Source organism: Papio anubis, chromosome 20 (assembly GCF_008728515.1).
Source record: "Papio anubis isolate 15944 chromosome 20, Panubis1.0, whole genome shotgun sequence".
Classification (NCBI taxonomy): Eukaryota; Metazoa; Chordata; class Mammalia; order Primates; family Cercopithecidae; genus Papio; species Papio anubis.
In genome coordinates, this window is record NC_044995.1 from 13,218,181 (window position 1) to 13,243,976 (window position 25,796).

The 25,796-nt window shown below is 41.2% G+C and overlaps 1 protein-coding gene across 3 annotated transcripts; it reads right to left on the reverse strand.

The window, feature by feature from the left end:
• Positions 1 to 1,252: 1,252 nt before the first annotated feature.
• Positions 1,253 to 17,951, reverse strand: ZNF234 (zinc finger protein 234). Of its 3 annotated transcripts, none has more exons than XM_031659383.1 (6): positions 16,829 to 17,950; positions 16,209 to 16,262; positions 13,946 to 14,036; positions 11,292 to 11,418; positions 9,686 to 9,778; positions 1,253 to 4,004 (listed from the first exon to the last, which is right to left on the reverse strand). In XM_031659383.1, the coding sequence occupies exons 3-6, from the start codon at positions 13,958 to 13,960 to the stop codon at positions 2,140 to 2,142; spliced, it is 2,100 nt and encodes a 699-aa protein (XP_031515243.1). In that variant the 5' UTR covers positions 13,961 to 14,036; positions 16,209 to 16,262; positions 16,829 to 17,950; the 3' UTR covers positions 1,253 to 2,139. The 3 variants fall into 3 exon arrangements, with proteins under 3 accessions (XP_031515243.1, XP_031515245.1, XP_031515244.1); XM_031659384.1 differs by having other exon boundaries at positions 2,140 to 4,004; positions 16,209 to 16,278; positions 16,829 to 17,951; XM_031659385.1 differs by lacking the exons at positions 11,292 to 11,418; positions 13,946 to 14,036; positions 16,209 to 16,262; positions 16,829 to 17,950 and adding an exon at positions 10,215 to 10,812.
• Positions 17,952 to 25,796: the final 7,845 nt, after the last annotated feature.

Consider the following 25,796-nt stretch of genomic DNA (forward strand, 5'->3'; position numbering starts at 1 on the left):
GGAAAAGCATGGTAAATGTCAATCTTGCCCAAATAATACATTTGAAAAAATTATCAAAATTATCAAATAATTATAAAATTATCAAATTTCCACAAGCTGTTTTTGGTATTTGCTTAATGGGTGTGGGGTAAAAATATGGTAGAGCCCCTACCTGAGAAGTCTTTTTTTTTTTTTTTTGGAGACAGAGTCTTGCTCTGTCGCCCAGGCTGGAGTGCAATGGCGCAGTCTCAGCTCACTGCAGCCTCCGCCTCCCGGATTCAAGTAATTCTCCTGCCTCAGCCTCCCGAGTACCTGTGAGCCAAGATCGCGCCACTGCACTCCAGCCTGGGCAAAAGAGGGAGACTCAATAGGCGTCTGCCACCATGCCCAGCTAATTTTTTGTATGTAGTAGAGACGGAGTTTCACCATGTTGGTCAGGCTGGTCTCGAAGTCCTAACCTCAGGTGATCCACCCGCCTTGGCCTCCCAAAGTGCTGGGGTTACAGGCATGAGCCACCATGCCCAGCCAGAAGTTTTAATAAGAGAATGCTACAGTTTTTAGAAGGCAATCATTTCAAAGTCTGGATGGAAATGTGGAAAGATAGAAATCAAATAAATTCAAGGGGATTGATAAAAATTTGGCATTGGCAACTACTTCTGACACTTTAAAAGTGTTAAACTCCTGCCTTAACATTAATGGATTAAAAACTCAATTATGTAATATTCAGTAATCTCTTGTTGTCAGGTTAAATTTTTTTCAGTCTGCACTGTCAGAAAAAATCACAAGATACTTCAACTTGGTCAGGTGTGGTGGCTCACGCCTGTAATTCTAACACTTTGGGAGGCCAAGGAGGGTGGATTGCTTGAGCTCAGGAGTTCAAGACCAGCCTGGGCAACGTGGGGAAACCCTTTCTCTACCAAACATCGAAAATTAGCTGGGAGTGGTGGCACGTGCTTGTGGTCCCAGCTACTCAGAGGGTGAGATGGGTAGATGGATTGAGCCTGGGAGGACGAGGCTGCAGTGAGCCATGATTATGCCACTGCACTCCAGCCTCAATGACAGAGCGAGGTCTGGTCTCAAAAATAAAATTAAAAATAAAGGTACTTCAACTTATGTTTTATACAACCCTTGGGAAACTAGACAGGCTCTCAAACAATAAGAACCAAATTTGAGAGGAGAGACTAGAGAGAAGACAGGTGTCAACTGTAAAAGGGTAATACCATATTAATATTGTAGGCTGTAGTATCCAATGGTTTTCTGCATTTCAACAATGTTCATTTCCCCAAATAATTTTATTTTGCAGGTTTCTTCCTTTGGATGCAATGTTAAAATATTGTACATGTACTCCTTTTGATTCAGTTAACACACAAGTATTGAGCACACCTACAAGCACTAGTCAATGTTAACATTGTATAGATTCAGCAGCAAACTTCCTGACCCCATGAAGCTTACAGTGTAATGGACATCAATTCTGGCACCTTCATCAGTATACTTTTTTAAAGCCCAGGTCAAACTCATTTTCTAAGTCCTATTTCCTAGGTGACATGTCATAAATGTCAAAGTTTTGACAGATTCTTTACTGTACCACTTAACAAGGGTTCTCAGCTGTGTGGTCACTGGACCACTGGGATATGTTGAGCTATTGCTTAAACACTGACTTAAATAAAACAAATATTTTAAATAAGAGAATGCTATTGTAATTAGAAGGCAATCATTTCAAAGTCTAGATGGAGGCCGGGGCAGTGGCTCACACCTGTAATTCCAGCACTTTGGGAGGCCGAGGTGGGTGGATCACATGAGGTCAGGAGTTTGAGACCAGCCTGGCCAGTATGGTGAAACCCCATCTCTACTAAAAATACAAAAAGTTGCCAGGTGTGGTGGTGCACACCTGTAATCCCAACCACCCAGGCAGGCTTAGGCAGGAGAATTGCTTGAACCCAGGAGGTGGAGGTTGCAGTGAGCTGAGATCGCATCACTGCATCCTGCATGGGCAACAGAACGAGACTCTGTTTCAAAAAAAAAAAAAAAAGTCTAGGTGGAAATGTGAAGCATTACAAATCGAATAAATTCAAGGAGGTTGATAAAGAAAATTTTTTCTCTCCTATGAAATCTGATTACAGGCATTCAGGTTGTACATGAGTTTTTTTTGTTTGTTTTTAATCACCTTGTAGAGCTTCCTTCCTCTGACAACTCTCTGATGTTATTATTCTCATCATTTTCATACAATGTACCAGCAGCATGAATTTTGTGATGACTTACAAGATTTGATCGCCAGCTGAACCTCTTACCACATATCTCACATTTGTAAGGTTTCTCCCCAGTGTGAACTCGCCTATGATACTGTAGTTGTGAAGACCGACTGAAGACTTTACCACACACATCACATTTGTATGGCTTCTCTCCTGTGTGGACACTCTGATGAAGTTGAAGACTTGATGCCTGACTGAAGTGCTTCCCACACTCCCCACATGTATAGGGTTTTTCTCCTGTGTGTACCCTCTGATGCATGTCAAGGTTCAAGCTCCACTTGAAGCCCTTCCCACACTCATCACATTTGTATGGCTTTTCTCCAGTGTGGACTTTTTGATGGGCTTGAAGGTGTGCACTCCGACTGAAGCTCTTCCCACACTCTTCACATTTAAATGGTTTTTCCCCACTGTGAACTCTCTGATGGGTTAAAAGATGCGAGGCCTGACTGAAGACCTTCCCACACTCCTCACAATTATATGGTTTCTCTCCTGTGTGGATCCTACAATGAATTTTAAGATCTGCTCTACGACTAAATCCCTTGCCACACTCTTCACATTTGTATGGTTTCTCGCCGGTATGGATCAGCTGGTGAATCTGAAGTCGTGAGCTCTGATTGAAGCCCTGCCCACACTCCTCACACTTATAAGGTTTCTGTACACTATGTGCTTTCAGATGGATTTTAAGATATGAACTCTGACGGAAGGCTTTCCCACATACTTCACATTTATAGGGTTTCTCCCCTGTGTGGACTACCAGATGCACTTGATAATGAATTTTCATTCTGAAGCTCTTCCCACACTCATTGCATTTGTATGGCTTCTCTCCAGTGTGGACTCCCTGATGGGCCTGAAAACTTGAACTGTAAATGAAACCCTTACCACACACTTTACATACATATGGTTTCTCTCCAGTGTGGATTCTCTGGTGGGCCTGAAATTGTGATGGCTGAATAAAGCACTTTCCACATTCTTCACACTTGTAAGGCTTCTCTCCTGTGTGGACCCTTTGATGGATACGAAGGTTTGAGCTACAAGTGAAACACTTACCACAGTCCTCACATTTGTATGGTTTCTCTCCTGTATGGACCATGCAATGATTATTAAGTGCTGATCTACGACGGAAGTTCTTACCACATGTATCACATTTGAATGGTTTCTCCCCAGTATGGATTCTCTGATGTTCCTGAAGATGGGAAGCATGTATGAAGGCCCTCCCACATTCCTCACAATTGTAAGGTTTCTCTCCTGAGTGTAATTTGCAATGCACAGTAAGTGTTGATCTACGACTGAAGCCTTTCCCACATTCCACACATTTGAATGGTTTCTCTACAGTGTGGACTCTCTGATGAGTTTGCAGATGTGAGCTCTGACTGAATTCCTTACCACACACGTCACACTTATAGCGTTTCTCTCCCATGTGGACTCTCTGATGAATATGAAGGGCTGAGATGTAACAGAAGCTTTTTCCACACTCATCACACGTATGAGATTTCTCTCCTGAGTGTAACTGTTGATGAAGATCAAAGTTGCAGATGTCAGTGAAGGATTTTTTGTACTTATCACATTGGTAAAGTTTCTGTCCCGTGTGAGTTGTATACAGTCCTGCCCTAACCTGGCAGGACAAATCACCTTGTTTGGAGAACCGAGAAATATTTATCATAGAGTCTTCATACTTGATTAAATCACATGCAATCTGTTTCCAGATTTGCCCCCAGGAAAGCTCTTCATGTCGTCCTGCTTCTGGAACAGTCTCCATCTCACTTTGGATCTTGTCTGCTGTAAAGACAGAGAATTCAGAGATGTGGAAGCTCTGTTAAAAGTTTTCAAGATGTCATACTTAAGTGAGAGCATGGGATTTTAACAAATCCAGAGAAGGTCCAGTTTGTGTAATGGTCTTTTCCACTGTGTATCATGATCTCTGATTTCCATGCCTAGATAAATCAAGAGGTGGTCCAATTGGCTGCTATCTACCAGGCATTAGACCATACCAAGTCTCCTATGTGAGACACAAGGTAGAAGTCAGAGTTAATTTTAAAATTTAACATGATACAAATTGTTAAAGTACTGCCATTTCCATCCAATTTTAAAGTCAGTGTAGAATAATAAATAGTAAATTATACAAATATAAAAAGCATAGGCCAGGCATGGTAATGCCTGTATATCCCAGAATTCTGGGAGGCTGGGGCAGAAGGATAGTTTGAGGCCAGGGGTTTGAGACAAAGCAAGAATGTATCTCTATTAAAAATATTAAAAGTTAAAAAAATGTAGATAATATGAATCAACAAGAACTTCAAGGGAAAGTAAGAAAATAATCAAATACTTTGCAGTTTAGGTTCATGTTACATATTCAAATTATTAAATAACCTGAAATATTTATATTTACATGTTCAAAATACTGTTGAACCTTGAACAACACAGGTTTGAATTGCATGTGTTCACTTATATATGGATTTTCTTCCATCTCTGCCATCCCTAAGACAGCAAGATCAACCCCTCCTCTTCCTCCTTATAATGTTCTTAATAACATTTTCTCTTCTCTTTATTGTAAGAATAAAGAATTCTTCCTTTATGGTAAGAATACAGTATATAATACATTATAACATAAAAATATGTGTTAATTGACTATGTTATCAGTAGGTCTTTCAGTCAAAGTAGGCTATGAGTAAAGTTTTATGGGGGAGTCAAAACTTATACATGGATTTTTTACTGTGAGGGGAGTTGGTGTCCCTAACCCCCATATTGTTCAAGGATCAACCATATTATTGAATATTCTGCATAACACATACACTTAATCTTATTTTTCTGTGTTGATAGACATTAAATGAGTTGGCAGCTATTATAAACTCTTGACCACTTCTAATATAACTTAGATTTAAAATGTGTCTTCTGAAAGGTTTATTTATCCTTAATAATATTCCAAAATGTGTAATCTTGTACAAAGACATATAAATATTTGGAAATTATTTTTTAAATGAACTTCTCCACAAAAGTTTAGTGGAAAGAAGTACCTCTAAGAAAATTTTTACAGGGGAAAAACTTACTCCCCTCCCTGCAGGAATAGTCATTTAAAAGCTGCCTCTTGGCAGGGTGCAGTGGCTCACACCTGTAATGCAAGCACTTTGGGAGGCTGAAACCGGAGGATCACTTGAGCCCCGGAGTTCAAAACCAGCCTGGGCAACACAGCAAGACTCTGTCCCTACAAAAAAACTTTTTAAAAAATTGGCCAGATGTGGTGGCACGCACCTGTAGTTCCCACTATTTGGGAGGCTGAGATGGAGGATCACTTGAACTCAGAAGTTAGAAGCTGCAGTGAGCCATGATTTTATCACTGCACTTCAGCCTGAGTGACAGAGTGAGACTTTGTCTCAAAAAAAAAAAAAAAAGTCTACTGTATCAGTAGACATTTGTTAAATGGAGTCTATATAACTCTGCCTTGGGTCATTTTATTGGAAAGTTACTTCAATGTCCAGGTGACTGGAATGGTTAACATGACTTGCAGGCTGGGAGCAAGTATCTAACCACATACTGACTAAAATATAAGCAGATAAGCAGATGGTGAAACTTTAGCTTCTGTCAGCAAGTTTCCTACATGAGGACTAAAAGGAAAGAAAGTTGAACTGATAACATATATTATTCTAAAATCTGGCAGTAATTCAGACCTCCAGAAAAAAAAAAAGAAGTGAAAAAGAAGTAGACTCCAATATTTCACAACTGATATGGAGACAGAGAAAAGAAAAAGATGATGTCACAGTGTAAACTTTGAAAGCCGCCCCCACAGCAGGAGTTATATTCAGGCAGGAACTCTTCCCAGATAGCGAGATGGACGGTTCCTCACATCTTGTAGGTCTCTGCTCAATGTCAGCTCACCAATGAGGCTTGCTTTATTACCCATTGAAAAATAATGAATGCTGTCTTCACCCTATTCACCTCTGGCAACTTGAATTTGTCTATGTTCTTCACAGCACTTTTAACCACTGGGCACACTAAGTTACTGGTTGTTTAATGTATGTCCTTCCCACCACAATGCAGCATCAATGAGGGAAGCACTTTCTAATTTTGACATAATACTCATTTTACACTTTCCTACTTTCTAACCATTGTCCAGAACTGTGCTTGTCACAGTGAATGCTCAATAAATGCATGTCAAATGAATAAATGAACCCCAGCTTGACTCTTTTTTTGCCAGAATTTAAACATCTTTTCCAAATAAGTTATTTGAAATAGGAAAAGAACAGAAAATTGTAATTTTTCAGAGAAGCTGAAAAGCTGTATAAGAGACAGGCACATTCAGGGTGAGGCTAATAAGAAAATTTGAAGGTGGCAAGAATCACTTGGGATGAAAAGAAAGCAGGAAGCCCTATACACTGGTTCCTTCTGAAGCTCTCAATGTAGGTAAGTTGGGCCTTTCACAACAGTTTTTCAAGTTAAAAACTGTAGCCCTTTAGTGAGCTGTGAAATAAACTTAAGAGCTTGTAATAAGCAATCAGAAAAAAAGAACCAGGATAGAAACTATCAGAGTATTAACACCAACAGGAAAGGGGTCCTTATGTATAATGCCTACTAAAGCTATAATGTCAATCGATACAGACATGAAATGTTTGTTTCATTTCTCTAGTTTCCATGAAAGATGCATTTCTTGCTATGGCTTATGCTCAAAAGAGCTGGAAAACTTTGGTTCTAGAACTTACCTGGTCCTGAATTAAACAAACTGCTTCAAATGGAAAGATAATTTCCAACCGCGACACCTTGGAAAAATATTCATAGGAGAGTATGTAACTCTTGGTATATTATATATATATACACATGTGTGTATATATATATGATGAATATATGATTATATTTAACAAACTAACCCTTAAAAATAGTTTTTGGAGGGGGACAAGTCTCTCTGATAATGTGACAATTTTGAGCAAGAAGTTTCTTCATTTTTCCCAAGTTATAATGTCAACTAGTTGAAAATAAAAGCCAGGTCTTTATAAAAATAAAGGAAAAAATGTATGACATCTATATTCTTTAGCATATGCTTAGTGGCTACTACATTTGTAGAAAATAAAAGCATAGCATATTTTTGAACCAGAGAGTTAGGCAACATTCAACTGTGTCACTTTTGCCACTCAAATCTTCCACCTCTGGCATAGGGGAGGTGAAACCTGGGGGCAGTGATGTGGATGGGCACTTTGGAACAAGCAAATGAGGTTCAGATGGGCAGTCTGTTGAAAGGAAAGCAGTTTGCAACCTAGTTACTATCTGACACCTTAGGAAATAATTATCTTCTTGTGTGGTGAGCTGTCTCAGAAGTAGACATCAGAATCTTCATTCGAAGATTATTCCTTCCTAGAAATGAATGTGTTCCATACTATGAAAGCCTCCAGGAAAGCCAACGGGAAGGCTTGTTACTCAGTGTGGTCACAAACACGATGCTTGTAAGTTTTCATGGGATGAGGTTCAAGTGCACACACAAACATTCATGTGAAGGGCACCTAAGGCAGAAGAAACTGGATGTGCAGCCATCAGAAAACAAATAATGTTCTGCAACCCCCTTCATTCACTCTGGTTTGTGTATGACCTGTCCTAGCTGCAAGACCCCTAGAGTGAGGTCGCATCCATCCATAACGCCTTCATTACACCAACAAATAATTATATTAACAGATATCTGCCATGTAACAGAATTATTTAGGCACCAATGGTAGAGTAATAAACAAACAAAAAAATTCCTCCACTCTTAGAGATTATATTCCAGTGGGGAGAAAGAGGGGACAAGCAAGTAAACCAAAGTCTATGAGACACAAGAGAAGGCAGGGCAGAGAGTAAAGGATGGCATTTCCAGCAAGGTCGTCAGAAAAGGCCTCCACTGTGAAATTAAAACAGCAGAGACCAGGACGAACTAAGAGAGGGGCCGAGAGGATTGTAGGTGAGTTTTTCCAGGCAAAGACAAGGGCAAATAAGGGCTCTGAGGCAGAAGTATCTGTAGTTGGCAGAATAATCATCCCCCAAAGAATTCACGTTCTAATTCTCATCCTAAGAATATGTCAGGTTATGACAAAGGGTAATTTAAGTTGCAGAGGGAATTAAGGTTGCAAATCAGCTGAACTAAAAATAGAAGGCAATTCTCTATTATCCAAGTGCGCCCAATGTAATTAGAAGGTCCTTATACAGTGGAAAAAGGATAAAGAGAGAATAAAAGGGAAATGTGACTATGGAAGAATGATCAGAGAAGCAATGTTGCTGGGCTGTGAAGAGGTCACAAGCTATGAAATTTTTTGGCAGCCCCTACACACTGACAAGGTAAGGATACAGATTCTCCCTCCCTAGAGCCTTCGGGAAGAAACGGACCTGCTGACAGCTTGATTTCAGCCTAGTGAGACCCATGTTGGACTTCCAACAAAGAACTGAAAGACAATACATTTTTATCATTTAATCCACTCAGTTTGGGGTAATATGTCATGAGAGCAGTAAGAATACAGTGTCCAGGTTGGGCACGGTGGCTCACGCCTGTAATCCCAGCACTTTGGGAGGCTGAGGCAGGCAGATTACTTGAGTTCAGGAGACCAGACTGGCCAACACAGTGAAACCCTGTCTCTACAAAAAATACAAAAATCAGCCGGGCGTGGTTACAGGCATCTGTAATCCCAGCTACCTGGGAGGCTGAGGCAGGAGAATCGCTTGAACCTGGGAGGCAGAGGTTGCAGTGAGCTGAGATTGCACCGCTGCACTCCAGCCTGGGCGACAGAGCAAGCAGTGTCCTTAGCAGGTCTGGGAAACAGCAGGGAGGATGATGTGGCTGGAAAAGATGGAGCAAGAGGTAGAATACAGGAGATGTAGTCAGTGAGGCAGAGGAGGATGAACAGCAGACCACGTAGGACTCCATAAGCTCCTTTAAGAGTCTTCAACTTTAAGAAAAATAAGAAGCCATTCAGAGTCTTTATTTTTTTTTTTAGATGGAGTGTCGCTCTATTGCTCAGGCTGGAGTGTAGTGGTGTGATCTCGGCTCACTGCAACCTCTGCCTCCTGCCTAAGCTGCCCAAGTAGCTGGGACTACAGGCGCTCGCCCCCACGCTTGGCTAATTTTTGTATTTTTAGTAGAGATGAGGTTTTGCCATGTTGGCCAGGCTGGTCTCAAACTCCTGACCTCAGGTGATCCTCCGGTCTTGGCCCCCCAAAGTGCTGGGATTACAGGCGTGAGCCACCATGCCCAGCCCTGTACAAGGTCTTAAGCAGAAGAATGGCAATTTGACTTACATTTCCAAAGGATCACTTTAGCTGCGACATGGAGAACAGCCTGTAGGAGAACATACTTTATACTATGAAGGGTGGAAGCAGTGCGCCCAGTACAAAGGCTGCTGCAATCATCCAGGACAGAGGTTTGGCAATTTGGACCAGATGACAGCAACAGCAGGGGACAGAAGTACAACAGATGGACAATCACGTACAAGGACTCTCAGCTACTTGGTTCTTACCTGATTTCCCTTTTCTTTGAGTTGCTGTCTTCATCATACCAAGCTTTTTTTCCTTTTCTAAAGGGAATACATCATGTTTGAAGGGGTGATGCCCTAGAACATGCAAAGTCACATGTTTAAAACAAACACACTAAAGGTACAACTGAACTTACTGGCAATTTGAATTACTACTGTATACTGATCAATCAATCAAAAGAAGGGTTTTCAAACACTTTTAGAAACACCTAATGAAGTAGTATCAGTATTTCAAGATCCAGAAACATATACACAAATATGTGCTATAAAAACCTATTTCTGAAAGGAGTTAGTTCGCTTGCCTTAGGTAGACAGCAAGGGAAGGGTCTTTGGAGAGCTCCTGACCCATGGGTTAGTGCCTTATTTTTATAAAACATAAAAAGCAGCCTGGAAAAAAAATTTAAGCTGCAGGCACCAATAAGAGAACTAGCACAGGGTGTTGTGCCTGGAGACATGCCCACGGCTGCACAGATAGAAAAACCTCCAGCCCATTTGGATAAAAACTTATACAAACCTCCAGCTCACTCAGATAAAGGAGGAAGGCCTGGCATAAGAATGCCTTTGTCCTTTGTAGTCAGCAGGCTCCCAGGAAAGTTTCTTCTCCTTTTGTGGGCATGGGTACAGTGCGCTCTAGTGGGTTCCAGTGGGCACTCTACTTTCTTTTGTTCAAACTATAAGTCCGGCCTCTATAAATCTTCACTTCAACCTGATTGGTTCCAGGCCAAGGTCCCGGGGCCAAGCTAAGTCACACTTTCTCCAAAATAGCCCACAAACAGCACATTCTTTCCCCTTCACAGTCCATAAAAACCCCACACCCCTGCCTCATAGGGGGAACCCTGTTTGGGTCCCCCTCTCTGCTGGCAAAAAGCTTTCTTCTTTTGCTTATTAAACTTTTACTCCAACCTCACCTTTCTGTCTGCACTCATTAATCTTCTTAAAAATAAAACAAAAAACTCTGGGTGTTACCTCAAACAACAGAAAAACTGTTACATCTTGTTGCGTTACTAAACTTACATCTCTAACTAATGTCTTCTTTTTTTTTTGAGACAGTCTCACTCTGTCACCCAGGCTGGAGTGCAGTGGCGTGATCTAGGCTCACTACAACCTCTGGCTCCTGGGTTCAAGCAATTCTCATGCCTCAGCCTCCCAAGTAGGTGGGATAAGAGGCATGCACCACCACACGTGGTTAATTTTTGTATTTTTTTATTTTTTGGTAGAGATGGAGTTTCATCATGTTGGCCAGGCTGGTCTCAAACTCCCAACCTCAGGTGATCCACCTATCTCAGCCCCCCAAAGTGCTGGGATTACAGGCGTGAGCCACTGTGCTTGGCCCCCACCTATTTTCAATAAATCTCCTCCCACAGGTTCTCACACCACTCATGTGATTTACCAGTTTTATTTGCTATGTATTCCACCTCTTTTAATGAACTCTAATATTTTCTATCTCTTTTATTTCACTAAAACTACTGATAGGAAAGTCAGGTCCACAAATGCAGGCAACTAATTGAAGACCTCCAAAGTGCTGAACCCATGAAGACACAAAATCACTCCAGGAGACTGACATTGAGTGTCAGAAGGCTCATGTCCTCACCCACTGACAGGAGGTTCCTGAAGTTCTCCAGCATCACATCTCGGTACAGATTTCTCTGGACAGGGTCCAGCAGCCCCAGCTCCTCCTCAGTGAAGACCACTGCCACATCCTTGAAGGTCAGTCCCTCCTATAACATTAAACACACCTCACTTCAGCCTTATTAATAACCTCTTGAAAAGAAACAGCACTGAGAAAGTGGAGAGTATGTGGGGGAAGCTGGTCCTGATTTTCAGAGACTTAATGTGTAGATTTCTCAGCCCTTCTCCTTCCATCTTATCAATGCCACACTTTGATTCTCCTTAGCGTCAGTAAAAGTACATCAGTTACAATAGCCTTCGACATTTCCTTTGTGGCTTCACTGAGTCTATTTGTAAGTAACCATCTAGAACTCTAAATGATGCATCCTGAGCCATACAGGTTTTACCTTTTGGTAAATATTACCAAATGCCCCAGAAACATTTAGCAAGTCAGAACCAACATACATGATAACACCCACCTTCCTCCTCTCTCACATAGGAACCCTGGATGCTATCCCTTTTCATTAAAGTCTGCCAAACTAACAAGCTTTTGGTAACGTATCTGAAACTGCTATGTAGTTTTCCTTCTGTACACCCAGGGCACACAGCACCATCATTACCTGCAGCATTCAGTGTCATGATCTGGAGCCATCATGCCTCAGTGCACACAAGGGTACCCTTCAAAGTTGTGTGACCTTGGATAAGCTCACCTAGTTTCATCTCGGTATGATAGTTCTTATATGTCAGAGTTCTTTCAAACATTGAACAAGAGACTACAAATAGCATTTGAAATAGTGTATGGCACAGACTAAGTGCCTGAGAAACATTAGCTATTATTTATTACTGTTGTCATCATCTATTTCACCTCATTTCATGACTGCATATTGTTCAAGGGAACTGATGATCTGCATCTACCTGTTCTAAATAATGAATATTTAATTTTCAATATTGTTCTCATTATAACCAATCCAGCAAAGAACATCATTTCATGTAGGTCTTTCTTTTTCTTTTTCTTTTTCTTTTTTTTTTTTTTTTGAGACAGAGTTTTGCCACCATGTTAGGACAGTGCCACCACGTTAGGAAGACAAGAGGTCCCCCACTACCTGTGGATGTCATCACCCAACAGGGCACTCCAGACATCCACACCATGGGTCATTCAATTGAGAAATATTTGTTTCTTTTTGTCTCTCACTTTCACTTGAATGGAATGGCTAATGTTTCTGACCCCTGACTTCCTATGCCAATCTGAGCAGGTTTCTCATATTTCACCTGTTTAAGAGGAAGAAGAGACCAGGAACCTCCTCATTCTGCTGCTCTGAGTAAATGCAGTAACAGAACACAAGTGACTGGCAAATCTTCAGTATCACTGGACATTTTAAATGAAGGTTATTACCTACTACTTTGGTCAAAATGGTTACTTTATAAAGGCAATAAGACACTAGTAAATAAAATACATACAAAGTATGATTGAGGCACAGAGAACACAGAATCTAGCTCTTCCTATATGAAAACTCCAACAATATTATTTGTGTGAAGTACCATTATAGCCTGTTGTGCTGTGCCATGTTAGAATATTCTATCTACAGCCAGGCACGGTGGTTCATGCCTGTAATCCCGGCACTTTGGGAGGCCAAGGCGGGCGGATCACCTGAGGTTGGGAGTTTGAGACTAGCCTCACTAACATGGAGGAACTCCATCTCTACTAAAAATACAAAATTAGCTGGGCATGGTGGCACACGCCTGTAATCCCAGCTACTCGGGAGGCTGAGGCAGGAGAATCGCTTGAACCCAGGAGGTGGAAGTTGCAGTGACAAAAAAATCAGCAGAAAGTTTTCAGAATTGATTTTTGAGGAAATGGTCATGTAGGAAAATTGTCATTGCAGTGTTATTTAAAACAATAAAATTCTTAAATCACCTAAATGTCCATGAGTGGAAAGTAGTCAAAAATAAAAAGACACATTAATTAAATGGGAATATGGCATAACCTCAAAAAATGAACATTATTTAGTACTTAAGGAAAAAATAACAACAAAAAATGAGATATATATCATGAATACCAATATAGTTATGAATGCACATTAGGAAAAGACTCTAAGAAAATAAAAACCGCTAATATGTAAGCAGAGAAGTAAAGCAAGAGAACTGTTCATTCCCACTAATTTTTCTACTCCATAAAATAAATACAGTTGTCCCTCAATATGCTTGGGGAATTGGTTCAAGGACCCCTGAGGATACCATAATTTGTGGATGCTCAAGTCCCTTACCTAAAATAGTGTTTGTACTACAGTCAGCCCTCCACATCCATGGGTTCCACATCTGCAGACTCAATCAACCACAAAAGGAAAATACGTATGGTCAGCCTTACGTGTACTCAGGTTTCAATCTGTGGTTGGTTGAATTCACAGATGCAAAATTCAAAGATGCAAAACCCCAGATGTGAAACCCACAGATACAGAAGGTCGACTGAAATAATAAAATAAACAACATCTAAAAACAAAGTCAACTCAAAAGGCAGAAGGACGCACTTAGCATAAACAGGTCCTCAAATGCCTGTTGTTCTTGAGTCTTCCTCAGGTGACATGACAATGTGAATAGTGAGATGGAATTTTAACAGCAAGAGAGACAAGCCTTATTCACCTTGAATGTGGTCATTTTTCCTCCTGTTTCTGGAAATTTGCAGAGTCCAGAGTTATGCCATTTGAGAGAAGGCAGAATCGTGCCTGGAACACTATGGAAGATATGAAAAGAGACATGAAAGTGTGGCCAGGGATGTCCCCACCAACACAGAAGTGTATTGTGAATTAGCACATGAATGTCCACAGCAGCATTATTCATAATAATCCCAAACTGCACACAACCAAAATGCCCTCCTATGGAAAAATGGATAGACAAATCCTGGCATATCCATACAATGGAATCTTACTTGGAAATTAAGAGGAATGAAGTACTGACTCACACTACAACATGCATGAACCTTGGAAACACTATGCTGAGTCAAAGAAGCCAGGCACACAAAACCACAGATTGTATGATTTCATGTATATGAAACGTCCAGAACAGACAAATGTATATAAAAAGAAAGTAGGTTACTTGTTGATGGGGATTTGGGGTAAGAAGGGGGATTAAATGTAAATGGGCAAGAGGAGTCCAATTGGGGGATGAAAATGATCTAAACTAAATTATGATGACAATTACTACATTCAGCAAAGTTCCTGAAGATTACTGAATTGTACACTTGAAATGGGTGAATTCTGACATGTAAAATGCACCTCAATAAAGTTGGAAAAAAAATATTAATCTACATGTCATTTAACAAGACTGAGTTCTGAGTCCATATTGATAGAATATTTACTTCTGAATGAATGAATAAGCAAACAGGGGAACAGGGGATGCTGGTCTTTACAGTATGATGCCTGCTAACAAGTATATCTACCCATAAAAATTAATTTTATTTTATTTTATTTATTTGAGATGGAGTTTTGCTCTTGTTACCCAGGCTGGAGTGCAGTGGTGCAATCTTAGCTCACTGCAACCTCCTCCTCCTGGGTTCAAGCAATTCTCATGCCTCAGCCACCAGAGTAGCTGGGACTGCAGGCGTGCACCACCACATGCAGCTAATTTTTGTATCTTTAGTAGAGACAGGGGTTTTTGCCATGTTGGCCAGGTGGGTCTCGAAGTCCTGGCCTCAAGTGATCCACCGGCCTTGGCCTCCCAAAGTGCTGGGATTACTCGGGCTCTGACCCCGGGTGCCTTGGTTCCATAACTCAGGATTCAGGCCTGACCCACCATGCCCTGCCCTCTTATGCCATTTTTGCAACTTTTCTATAGACTTAAGATTGTATAATTACTGTACTAAAGTTTTTTTAAAATCGGGAAATAGGCCGGGCGCGGTGGCTCAAGCCTGTAATCCCAGCACTTTGGGAGGCCGAGACGGGTGGATCACGAGGTCAGGAGATCGAGTCCATCCTGGCTAACACGGTGAAACCCCGTCTCTACTAAAAAATACAAAAAAATTAGCCGGGCGAGGTGGCGGGCGCCTGTAGTCCCAGCCACTTGGGAGGCTGAGGCAGGAGAATGGCGTAAACCTGGGAGGCGGAGCTTGTAGTGAGCTGAGATCCGACCACTGCACTCCAGCCTGGGCGACAGAGTGAGACTCCGTCTCAAAAAAAAAAAAAAATCGGGAAATAGTCACAGGAGTAATAATAATGAGAAGAATAAGAATGAGCATGATAGAACACAGCAGGTTGCTAGTTTATTATCTCCGTATTTGGAAATTTCCATGGATAAGCAGATAAGTAGAAAAACACTGAGAAATGTATAATAAAAATGTTGTAAAACATAAGTAAATAAATATAAACATAGAACCACGAAAACCAAACGTATTAGAAATTTAACCATTACTATCTTTACATCCTGGTTTCATAGGTAATTAAAATTTTTGTATCTTCATATTTCTGTAATTTCTGAATGCTCCACAGTAATATGGTTCTATTAGAATGTGAAATATTTGTAATAAATGACACAAAATAGTTGACAGTTTTTAAAAACTGAGAAAACTCCAAGCCAATTAGCCTTGCTCTTAAGGTCCTTTAATCAAGTTCTAACTTACTTTCCCCACCTGAGTCCAGCTAGTTCCTCTGCCTTAATGAGAATATATCCAAGAGATGATCAACTCGGGCTCTGACCCTGAGTGCCTAGGTTCCAACCTCAGCTCCATCTCTTACTACTTGGATGACCAGTACCTCTCCACAGTCACGCTGCGACTTAAACGTTCTAATTGTATAAAGACCCTAGAATTGAAGTTAGCAATTAAGGCTTAATTATTATAAATGCCCATACCCTATTACACATGCTACAAAGACACAGTCTCTGTAAAAGAAAAATGACAAGTCACACTCACGTGGAGTTTTGCTTTCTGTAGCCAAGAAGTCAGTCCGCGCAGTCCTTTTTCAGGCTGGGGAAGGAGAAAGCTGTGAAAACACCCTGACTGGGTCGCTGTCCCCGAGAAAAGTTAAATGCTCCCCTCCCTTCGTGGAAGTGGACGCAACCCTCGCCTTCCTAAAAAGAGGTCAGAAGGCGTCCGGGATCGTCCAGCGTCCTGCAAGGATCAGAGACAAGGGCTGGGGCTCTGACCCCACCCGGGGACCTGACAGGTTTCGTGGGAAATTAACAAGAAACCACCACTCACCAAGTGACAGGGACTGCTTGTGTTGTGTAACCTATTCCAGTTACCAAAACGATTCTACAAGGATGGTCCTAACGTCCCCATTTTAAAGAACAGCAAGCAGAGGCCCAGGGAGATTAAGAAGCCAACCTTGCACTGTAAAAAAGTGACCATGCGCCTGGAGTGCAGGGAGGCAGACTGGGCGAGCTCAGAGCCCCGGAAACGCTGAAACCAGGCGAGACGCCACCCAACCAAGTCCCAATGCCCCCCGCCTCCCGCCCCGAAACGCGAGGAGAGCCCCAGCCCAAGAAGGCTCCGCTGACACAACAAAAGCCGCCGCCCTCGTTCCTCCAAACCTTTGCTCTCCGACGAGGCTTTTTTTCCCATAACCGGATCACCAGGTCCCAGCAAGCCCCAAGCTTAAGACCCTGACAGTATAAATGGCCCGCAAGTCGCGGAACTGGAACAAACTACGCTGGAATGCGCCGCGCCAACCGCTCCCTCTTCCCCGGAGCGGAAGTGCCCGCGACTCCACTGATTGTCGGGACTACATTTCCCAGAATCCCCCGGACCCGCCCGCGTGAGCCAAAATGACCACGACTCCACTGAACGTTTGGACTGCGCTCAGAACGCTGAGGGAAAAACGTTCAGAATCTCACCCTTCAGGGAAAGCGCTGGGACTCCGCGGTGATCCTTGACTACGATTTCCGCAATGCCCATGGGGAACGAATCCTATATCTCTGAGCGCCTAGTAGGGAATGTGGACTGTGACCCTGAGGATCGTCCTTCCCTCTCCCTGAGTCCTTGAGCGAAAATACTGAACAGACAGGAATTCCTGAAGTCTAAACTCCTCCCAGGACTACAGGAGCGTTATTGGAAAGCGAGGAGATCCAATCTTCAAGGAATAAACGAGGAATGACTTTTTAGGGGTCAGTAGATGATTGATGATTGATTACTATAAACTGATAATATAAGGCTAAAACTAAAAGTTTAAAGAATGAGCAAAGTACAATGATTTGGGAGAGGCAATGAAGAACAGAGGCGCCAGGCCCTACTCTGGACGCTGTGGTACCACTGGTTTGGCAGGAAAGGGCCAGTGGGGAAGCCTCGTCCTCATGGAAAAGCTATCTTCCTTCATTACACTTTTCGTGGTATTATGTCTACTGAAGAGGTAAAAACACCAAATTTCAGAGAAGGCCGTAAATTGCCCAGTACTTCAAAGCAACTGTAACTGGTGAAGCGCTTGGCATTGATGTCAGACACCCAATGCCTATGATTTATTTAATGCAGTAGCATTAAGAAGGATCTTATACATAGGGAAAATACTTTATTTTCTCCCTTTATATTTTTTGGTTAAAATATCGTTATTATAGTTAGCAATTTGGAATCTGGCTTATGTTGGTTGATACAAATTAATAATAGAATAAGGCAAAATCAGAAAACAACCCATCTAAAATCCTTCAAGATAACCAGGGGCTGGGTGCGGTGACTCACGTGTGTAATCCCAGCACTTTGGGAGGCCGAGGCGGGCGGATCACAATGTCAAGAGTTTGAGAGCAGCCAGGAGAATATGGTGAAAACCCATCTCTACTAAGAATACAAAAATTAGCAGGGCATGGTGGCGTGTGCCTGTAATCCCAGCTACTCGGGAGACTGAGACAGGAGAATCGCTTGAACCTGAGAGGCGGAGGTTGCAGTGAGCAGATGATCGTGCCACTGCACTCCAGTCTGGGCGACAGAGCAAGACTCCGTCTCGGGAAAAAATAAAAAAAGATAACCAGATTTTTTTCTCCTCATAAACATACATTGGCCTATGTATATTGTTTAGATCTGTGTCCCCACCCAAATCTCACTTTGAAATGTGATCCCCAATGTTGGAGTTGGGGCCTGGTAGGAGGTGATTGGATCATTGGGGAGGTTTCTAATGGTTTAGCACTATCCCCCTAGTGCTGTTCTCCTGATAGAGTTCTCATGAGATCTGGTTGTTCAAAATTGTGTAGCACCTCACTGCTCGCTCTTTTCCTCCTACTGTGGCCATGTGAAGTGCTGGCTCCCTAGTTGCCTTGCAGCATAATTGTAAGTTTCCAGAGGCCTCCCCAGAAGCTGAGCTGATGCTGCTATACTTCCTCTACAGCCTGCAGGACCCTGCATTAGCCAATTAAACCTCTTTATAAATTACCCAGACTCAAGTATTTCTTTATAGCAATGCGGGAATGGACTAATACACATCAATCTATGTTTTTGTTTTTTAAAAAACGAAGTCTCACGTTCTAGATTCATTTTATAAACTAAAAAAATACATTTTCACAATTTTGTTTACACATAAAAACAAGGTTACTATGCTAACCACACAATGCCATACATCCCCCTTCTTTGAAAATTGACTGCCATTTCTATACTAGTTACAGCTGTATTGTTGCTCTAGTCTGCCCTTCCAAATGACAAAATTCATTGAGATGCTCTATCTTGGCCAGGCGCAGTGGCTCACGCTTGTAAACCCAGTACTTTGGAAGGCCAAGGCCAGTGGATTACTTGAGGCCAGGAGCTGGAGACCAGCCTAGCCAACATAGTGAAACACTGTCTCTACTAGAAATACAAAAAATTAGCTGGGCGTGGCATGGTGGTACATGCGTGTAATCCCAGCTACTCAGGAGGCTGAGGTACAAGAATCACTTGAACTTGGGAGACCAAGATCACACCTCTGTACTCCAATCTGGGTGACAGAACAAGACACTGTCTCAGAAAAAAATAATAATAATAAATGGAAGGGAGGGAGGAAGGAAGCGAAATGCACTCCAGCTGAGTGACAGAGCAAGACTGTCTCAGAAAAAAAAAAAAAAAAAGGAAGAAAGAAAGAAATGAAATCAATCAATATCTTCTACATAATTTGAAATTATTTTTCCAGAGTTATATTTTTAACATTTTGATCTTCAGCGACTCCAACATTCAAGATTATGTCTTTCTGGATTATGATCAATTCCTCTCCTTAGTGCATGATCTCAGGATGTACCAGATACTAGTTTTTATCCATTAATGGTGCTGCTAAACTTGAACAGTTGATTAAGGTGTTTCTCTCCAGAATTCTGCACTCTAAAATTATTTTTCCCCTAAAAAGTTACTACTATCTGGTGAAAAATTGAGATACTCCAACTTATTCTGTTTATTTCTTGGCATTATGCTCTAAGCAAAAGCTTTCCATCTATATTATTTATTTGTTTATACCAGTGTGGATTTGTGAATTTTTATTATATTAATGAGTTCACATCTACTACTGTTATTTTGATTCTCTGGTTGTCTCAGATTTTGCCAGTAAAATCCTCTTCAAGCAGTCCCCTCTTGCCTTCTAGCTCTTCCTGTTCATCATGATATGAGCTCCTTGTGCGCTGGTTTACTTTCTGATACTGTGTGCTGTGTGTTCCAAGTTCATTAGGTATTTTTCAAGTTCATTGGGTATTTTCCCTACCCTAGCCATGAGATCAGATATTTCTCCTAGGACTTCTGGTTCCTATTTGTGGAAAATGTAGTTAGAAACAAAGAACTGAGTGCTGGGTGTGATCACTGCTACCTTAGTGTTATTGATTCTTGACCCTCTCAGCTGACAAAACTAGCAAATATATACTTTCTTTTTTTTTTTTTTTTTTTTTTTTGAGACGGAGTGTCGCTCTTATTGCCCAGGCTGGAGTGCAATGATGCAATCTCGGCTCAGTGCAATGTCTGCCTCCCAGGTTCAAGCGATTTTCCTGCCTCAGCCTCCCAAGTAGCTGGGATTATAGGCATGCACCACCACACCCAACTAATTTTGTATTTTTTGTAGAGATGGGGTTTCACCATGTTGGTCAGGCTGGTCTTGAACTCCTGACCTCGAGTGATCTGCCCACCTCGGCCCGGCCTTTTTGTTTTTGTTTTTTTGTGGTAGAGACAGAGTCTCACCATGTTGCTCAGGCTGGTCTCAAACTTCTAGACTCAAGCAGTCCTCTCGCCTCAGTCTTTTTCCACTTTTTATACTGCTATTGATGTCTACTTGTTATGATCTAGATTGCAATTGGAAAATACATTTTTATAGTGTCAAACTTTTACATTTATCAAGACTTGTTTTGTGGCCTAATATATGGTCTGTCTTGAAGACTGTTTCATGTGCAGTTGAGAAAATGTGTATTCTGTTGAGGGACGGAGAGTTATGTAAATGTCTCTTAGGTTGAATTGATGTATAATGTTCTTCAAATTATCTGTTTCCTTATTTATCTTTTGTCTGGGTGTCCTATGCATTTGAAAGAAAGGTAGGGAGTCTCTTTCTATTATTGGAGAGCTGTATATTTCTCCCTTCAATTCTGTCAGTATTTATATTTTATATTTCAGAACTCTGACATTTGGTGCATATATAAGTGTTTCATCTTAGTGAAATGAACCTTTTAGCAATATTAATGTCTCATTTAACAGTTTTTGACTTAAAATCTAATTTATCTGCTGTTAGTATAGCTACCTGCACTGTTACTTTTTTTACATGGAATACCTTTCTCCATCATTTGCCTTTCATCTATGCATGTCATTAGTTCTAATGTGCAGAGCATATAATTAGATACTGTCTTTCAATCATTTTGACAAACTACATCTTTTTATTGGGAAGTTTCATTAATTTCACTTAAACTAATTATACACAGGTAAGGATTACCATTTTAAATTTGTGTTTTGTATGTCCTATTGTGTTTTTTCCCCTCATTTCCTTCATTACTATTGTCCTTTGTGTTGAGGTCTTTTTTTGTAGTGATACATTTTGAATCACTTCTTTTTTCTTTTTTTTTTTTTTTTTTTTTTGAGATGGAGTCTCACTGTGTCGCCCAGGCTGGAGTGCAGTGGCGTAATCTCAGCCTACTACAAGACCTCTACCTCCTGGGTTCAAGCAATTCTCCTGCCTCAGCCTCCTGAGTAGCTGGGACTACAGGCACATGCCACCACGCCCAACTAATTTTTTTTTGTATTTTTAGTAGAGATGGGATTTCACCATGTTGGCCAGAATGGTCTTGATCTCTTGACCTCATGATCCACCCGCCTCAGCCTCTGGAGGTGCTGGTATTACGGGCATGAGCCACTGTGCCCTGCCTTGAATCACTTCTTATTTTCCTTTGTGCATGTTTCATTGGTATTTTCTTTATAGCTATCATAAGTATAGGCAACATCCTAAAGTTATAACAATGTTTTACATTGATACCAACTTCACTTCAATCACATATAAGAACCCTACTCCTTCACAGCTTCTTCCTTCCCATACTGTTACTGATCTCATAGTATATCTTTACGTATTGTGTACTTATTTACATAGATTGATAGTCATTTTTATGCATTTGTCTTTTACACCGTATAGAAAATAAAAACTGGGATTACAAACTAAAATTACTATCATAATGTTGTTTGTATTGCTTCATGTAATTGCCTTTAGTATAGATCTTTATATTTTCATATGATTTCAAGTTATTGTCTAAAATCCTTTCATTTCAACTTGGAAGGATTGATTCCCTTTATCAGTTTTCCAGGCTGGAGTGCAGTGGCGCAATCTTGGCTCACTGCAACTTCCACTTCCCAGGTTCAAGCAATTCTCCTGCCTCAGTCTCCTGTGTAGCTGGGATTACAGGTGCCCACTAGCAAGCCCGGCTAATTTTTGTATTTTTAGTAAAGACAGGGTTTCACCATGTTGGCCATGCTGGTCTCAAACTCCTGGCCTCAAATGATCTGCCTGCCTCAGCCTCCCAAAGTGCTGAGATTACAGGCGTGACTGCACCTGGCCCCTTTATCAATTCTTGAATAACTTGTCTACTGGCAATTAATTCTCTCAGCTTATGTTTTTCTGAAAAGTTATTAATTGATCACTCATTTTGGAAGTATAGTTTTGCTGAATATAGAATCCTCAATACACCAGGTTTTTTCCCAGCACTTTAATACATCATCTGGCCTTGGAGATTTGCAGAGACATCCACTGATGATCTTTTTTTTTCCTTTTTCCTTTTTTGAGACAGAGTCTCCATCACCCAGGCTAGAGTGCAGGGGCATGATCTCAGCTCACTGCAATCTCCGCCTCCCAGGTTCAAGCGATTCTCCTGCCTCAGCCTCCCGAGTAGCTGGGATTACAGGTGTGCACCACCATGCCTGGCTTATTTTTGTATTTTTAGTAGACACAGGGTTTCACCGTGTTGGCTAGTCTGGTCTCAAACTCCTGACGTCATGCGATCCGCCTGCTTCAGCCTCCTAAAGTGCGATTATAGGCATGAGCCACTGTACCTGGCCAGAGCCACTGATATTATTGAGGATCTCTTGTACATGACAAGTCACTTTCATGCTGCTGCTTTCAAGGTGTTCCTTTGTCTTTTGATTATAATGTGTCTCAGTGTGGGTCTCTTTGGATTTATCCTACTTGAAAACAATAATTCAGTCGCTGCCAAAATGTGTGATTATTTCTCTTTTTGAGTACATAGTCACAGAAGTTCATGACTGTAGGTCCTTATGGAGATCTCTGGGGAAAAAATTAGTGCTGTAAACTTTTGCAATCTAGCAGGGTCCATCCTTATCCAGAACTGCCCTCCCACCCCATCAAAGGAATTGTGGATTTGTAAACTGGACATGTCTTGGAATTTATTTTTGGGCTGTGAGTCTGCATTAGAGGATTTAAGTTACACTTTGGTTCACTTGAAATAGAAACCTTCTACCTATATAGATTATGTAACAATTTAATAGATTTCTCACAAACTTATTTATTATTATTATTATTATTTTTTTTTTTTTGAGATGGAGACTCACTCTATCACACAGGCAGGAGTGCAGTGGCACGATTTTGGCTCATTGCAACCTCTGCCTCCTAGGCTCAAGTGATTCTCCTGCCTCAGCCTCCTGAGTAGCTAGGATTACAGGCACACACCACCACACCTGGCTAATTTTTTGTATTTTTAGTAGAGATGAGGTTTCACTGTGTTGACTAGGCTGGTCTAAAACTCCACCTCAGCCTCCCTAAGTGCTGGAATTACAGGCGTGAGCCACCATGCCCAGCCTCATCAATTTATTTTTTATATTATGGATAACAAGACCAACAAAGGAAGTTCAGCTAACCTGACTTGAAGCCTCCCTCCTTTTTCAAACACAGAGAAAGGATGATAATCTGTAATAATCCCCACCAATTGTGAAAATACACCCAAGTCAAAGTTATACCAGGGAACTCACCAGTGTCCACAAAAGAAAAAGGAAATAAAATCTGTGGTGAAAAATGGCAAAGAACATTAGCCCCACATAAGCTCAGGGTACTAGATATAAAACTAGGTATTTAATATTCAGTGTGGTTGGGAGAAACAGAAATATTAACCAGAAACACAATAAGTCCCACATGTTAACACCATGTTGTAACCAAGTTGATGATGCAGGACACACCAGAGAGCAGATATAGACCCTACCAAACTTTTAATAATTGTAATAGGCAAGTATTTTCTGTTTAACCTGCTGAGTATTCTGTTACAGTTACCTTGGAGATGAGCTATTCTGGTATCTGGTGACAGTTAAAAACCAAAACACACAAAACAAAAAGAAGACTGCAGCCAATAGTTTTCTAATACTATGTGCACAAAAAGTTAATATAACAGGCCTGAGACTGCAAATCCTAGACAGGACTGCTTACAAGACTGGCCTTTAGCTGGTGTTAGGATACATGGAGTTTGAGAGGGTTGCCACCATTCCATAACTGGTAGGCATGGTTCAAGTTATTCTGAACACTTGCTCCCCTTCTTGGAGTCTAGAATCTTGATATGTACCGGAGGGATGATACCTACATGATTAGTCCCAATAAGAACCTTAGGTACGGGTTGATAATTAACTTCCATTGTAGACATTTCACAAGTACAATCACAATTCAATACTGGAGGAATTGTGACCTGTTACTCCATGCACAAAGGATCTTTACAAATTTATATCTGATTCCCTCCAGATATTATCCAAGAACCTTTTCCCTTTACTGATTATTTGTATCCTGTCACCATAATATAGGCATGAGTACAACTATATTCTGAGTCCTCTTAGCAAATCACAGAACCTGGAGAGATTGTCTTAGGGACCTCCAACCCACTATGCAAATTGAGACAGCAAGGATGTTCATAAAGTACCTAGCATCCTGAAAAGATACAGTCTAGAACATTAAGAATAAAAATCAAATCTATCTCTAGTAGACATTTTGCTGAAGAAAGCCGTTTAACCTAATGTACCCAAAATGTCACCACGGTGTCTATGAATAGAATGACAATCCTGCTCTGTGTCCTAACTGGTTCCAGACTGTTAGAGGCCCCACTGCTGTCATGCTATTGTTCCCAACCCATACACACTTTTTCTTAAAAGAATCTTTGTTGATTCTTTATGTCCACATGTATACCCCTTTATTTCTATCTCCAGGATTTTTCCACTCCTTCACTTATGCTTAAAGCAAGTTCACATGCATTATGTACGAGGACAGCTGAAGACACTCACCAATTTTTCTCTATATTCAAACTAGAGAACATTTTGTTTTGAAAACCAATTTCCACAATCCTATTCCTTAATTTTGAGTCATGTCATATTATTATATACTTGATACATACCCAAAGAAAAGGAAATCAGTATGTTAAAGTGTTATCTCCACCCCCCATGTTTATTGCAGCACCATTCACGATAGCCAAGAAATAGGCCAAGATATGTAATCAACCTAAGTGTCCACTGGATGAATGAATAAAGAAAATGTGGCCAGTGGCTCAAGCCTGTAATCCCAGCACTTTGGGAGGCCGAGACGGGCGGATCACAAGGTCAGGAGATCGAGACCATCCTGGCTAACATGGTGAAACCCCGTCTCTACTAAAAAATACAAAAAACTAGCCGGGCGAAGTGGCGGGCACCTGTAGTCCCAGCTACTCGGGAGGCTGAGGCAGGAGAATGGCGTAAACCCGGGAGGCGGAGCCTGCAGTGAGCTGAGATCCGGCCACTGCACTCCAGCCTGGGCGACAGAGCAAGACTCCATCTCAAAAAAAAAAAAAAGAAAATGTGGCAAATATACACATCGGAGTATTATGTAGCCATGAAAAACAACAAAATTCTATCACTCACAGCAAAGTGAATGAGCCTTACAGGGCATTATACTAAGTGATATATACCAGGCACAGAATAATAAATACTACATGTTCTCACACATATGTGGAAGCTCAAAAAGTTAATTTCATAGAGGTAGAGAGTAGAACAGTAGTTCTTAGAGGTGAGGAGGCAGGGCAGTAGCCAAAGGTTGGTTAATGAATATAGAAATACAGGCAGGTAGGAGGAATAAGTTCTAGTGTT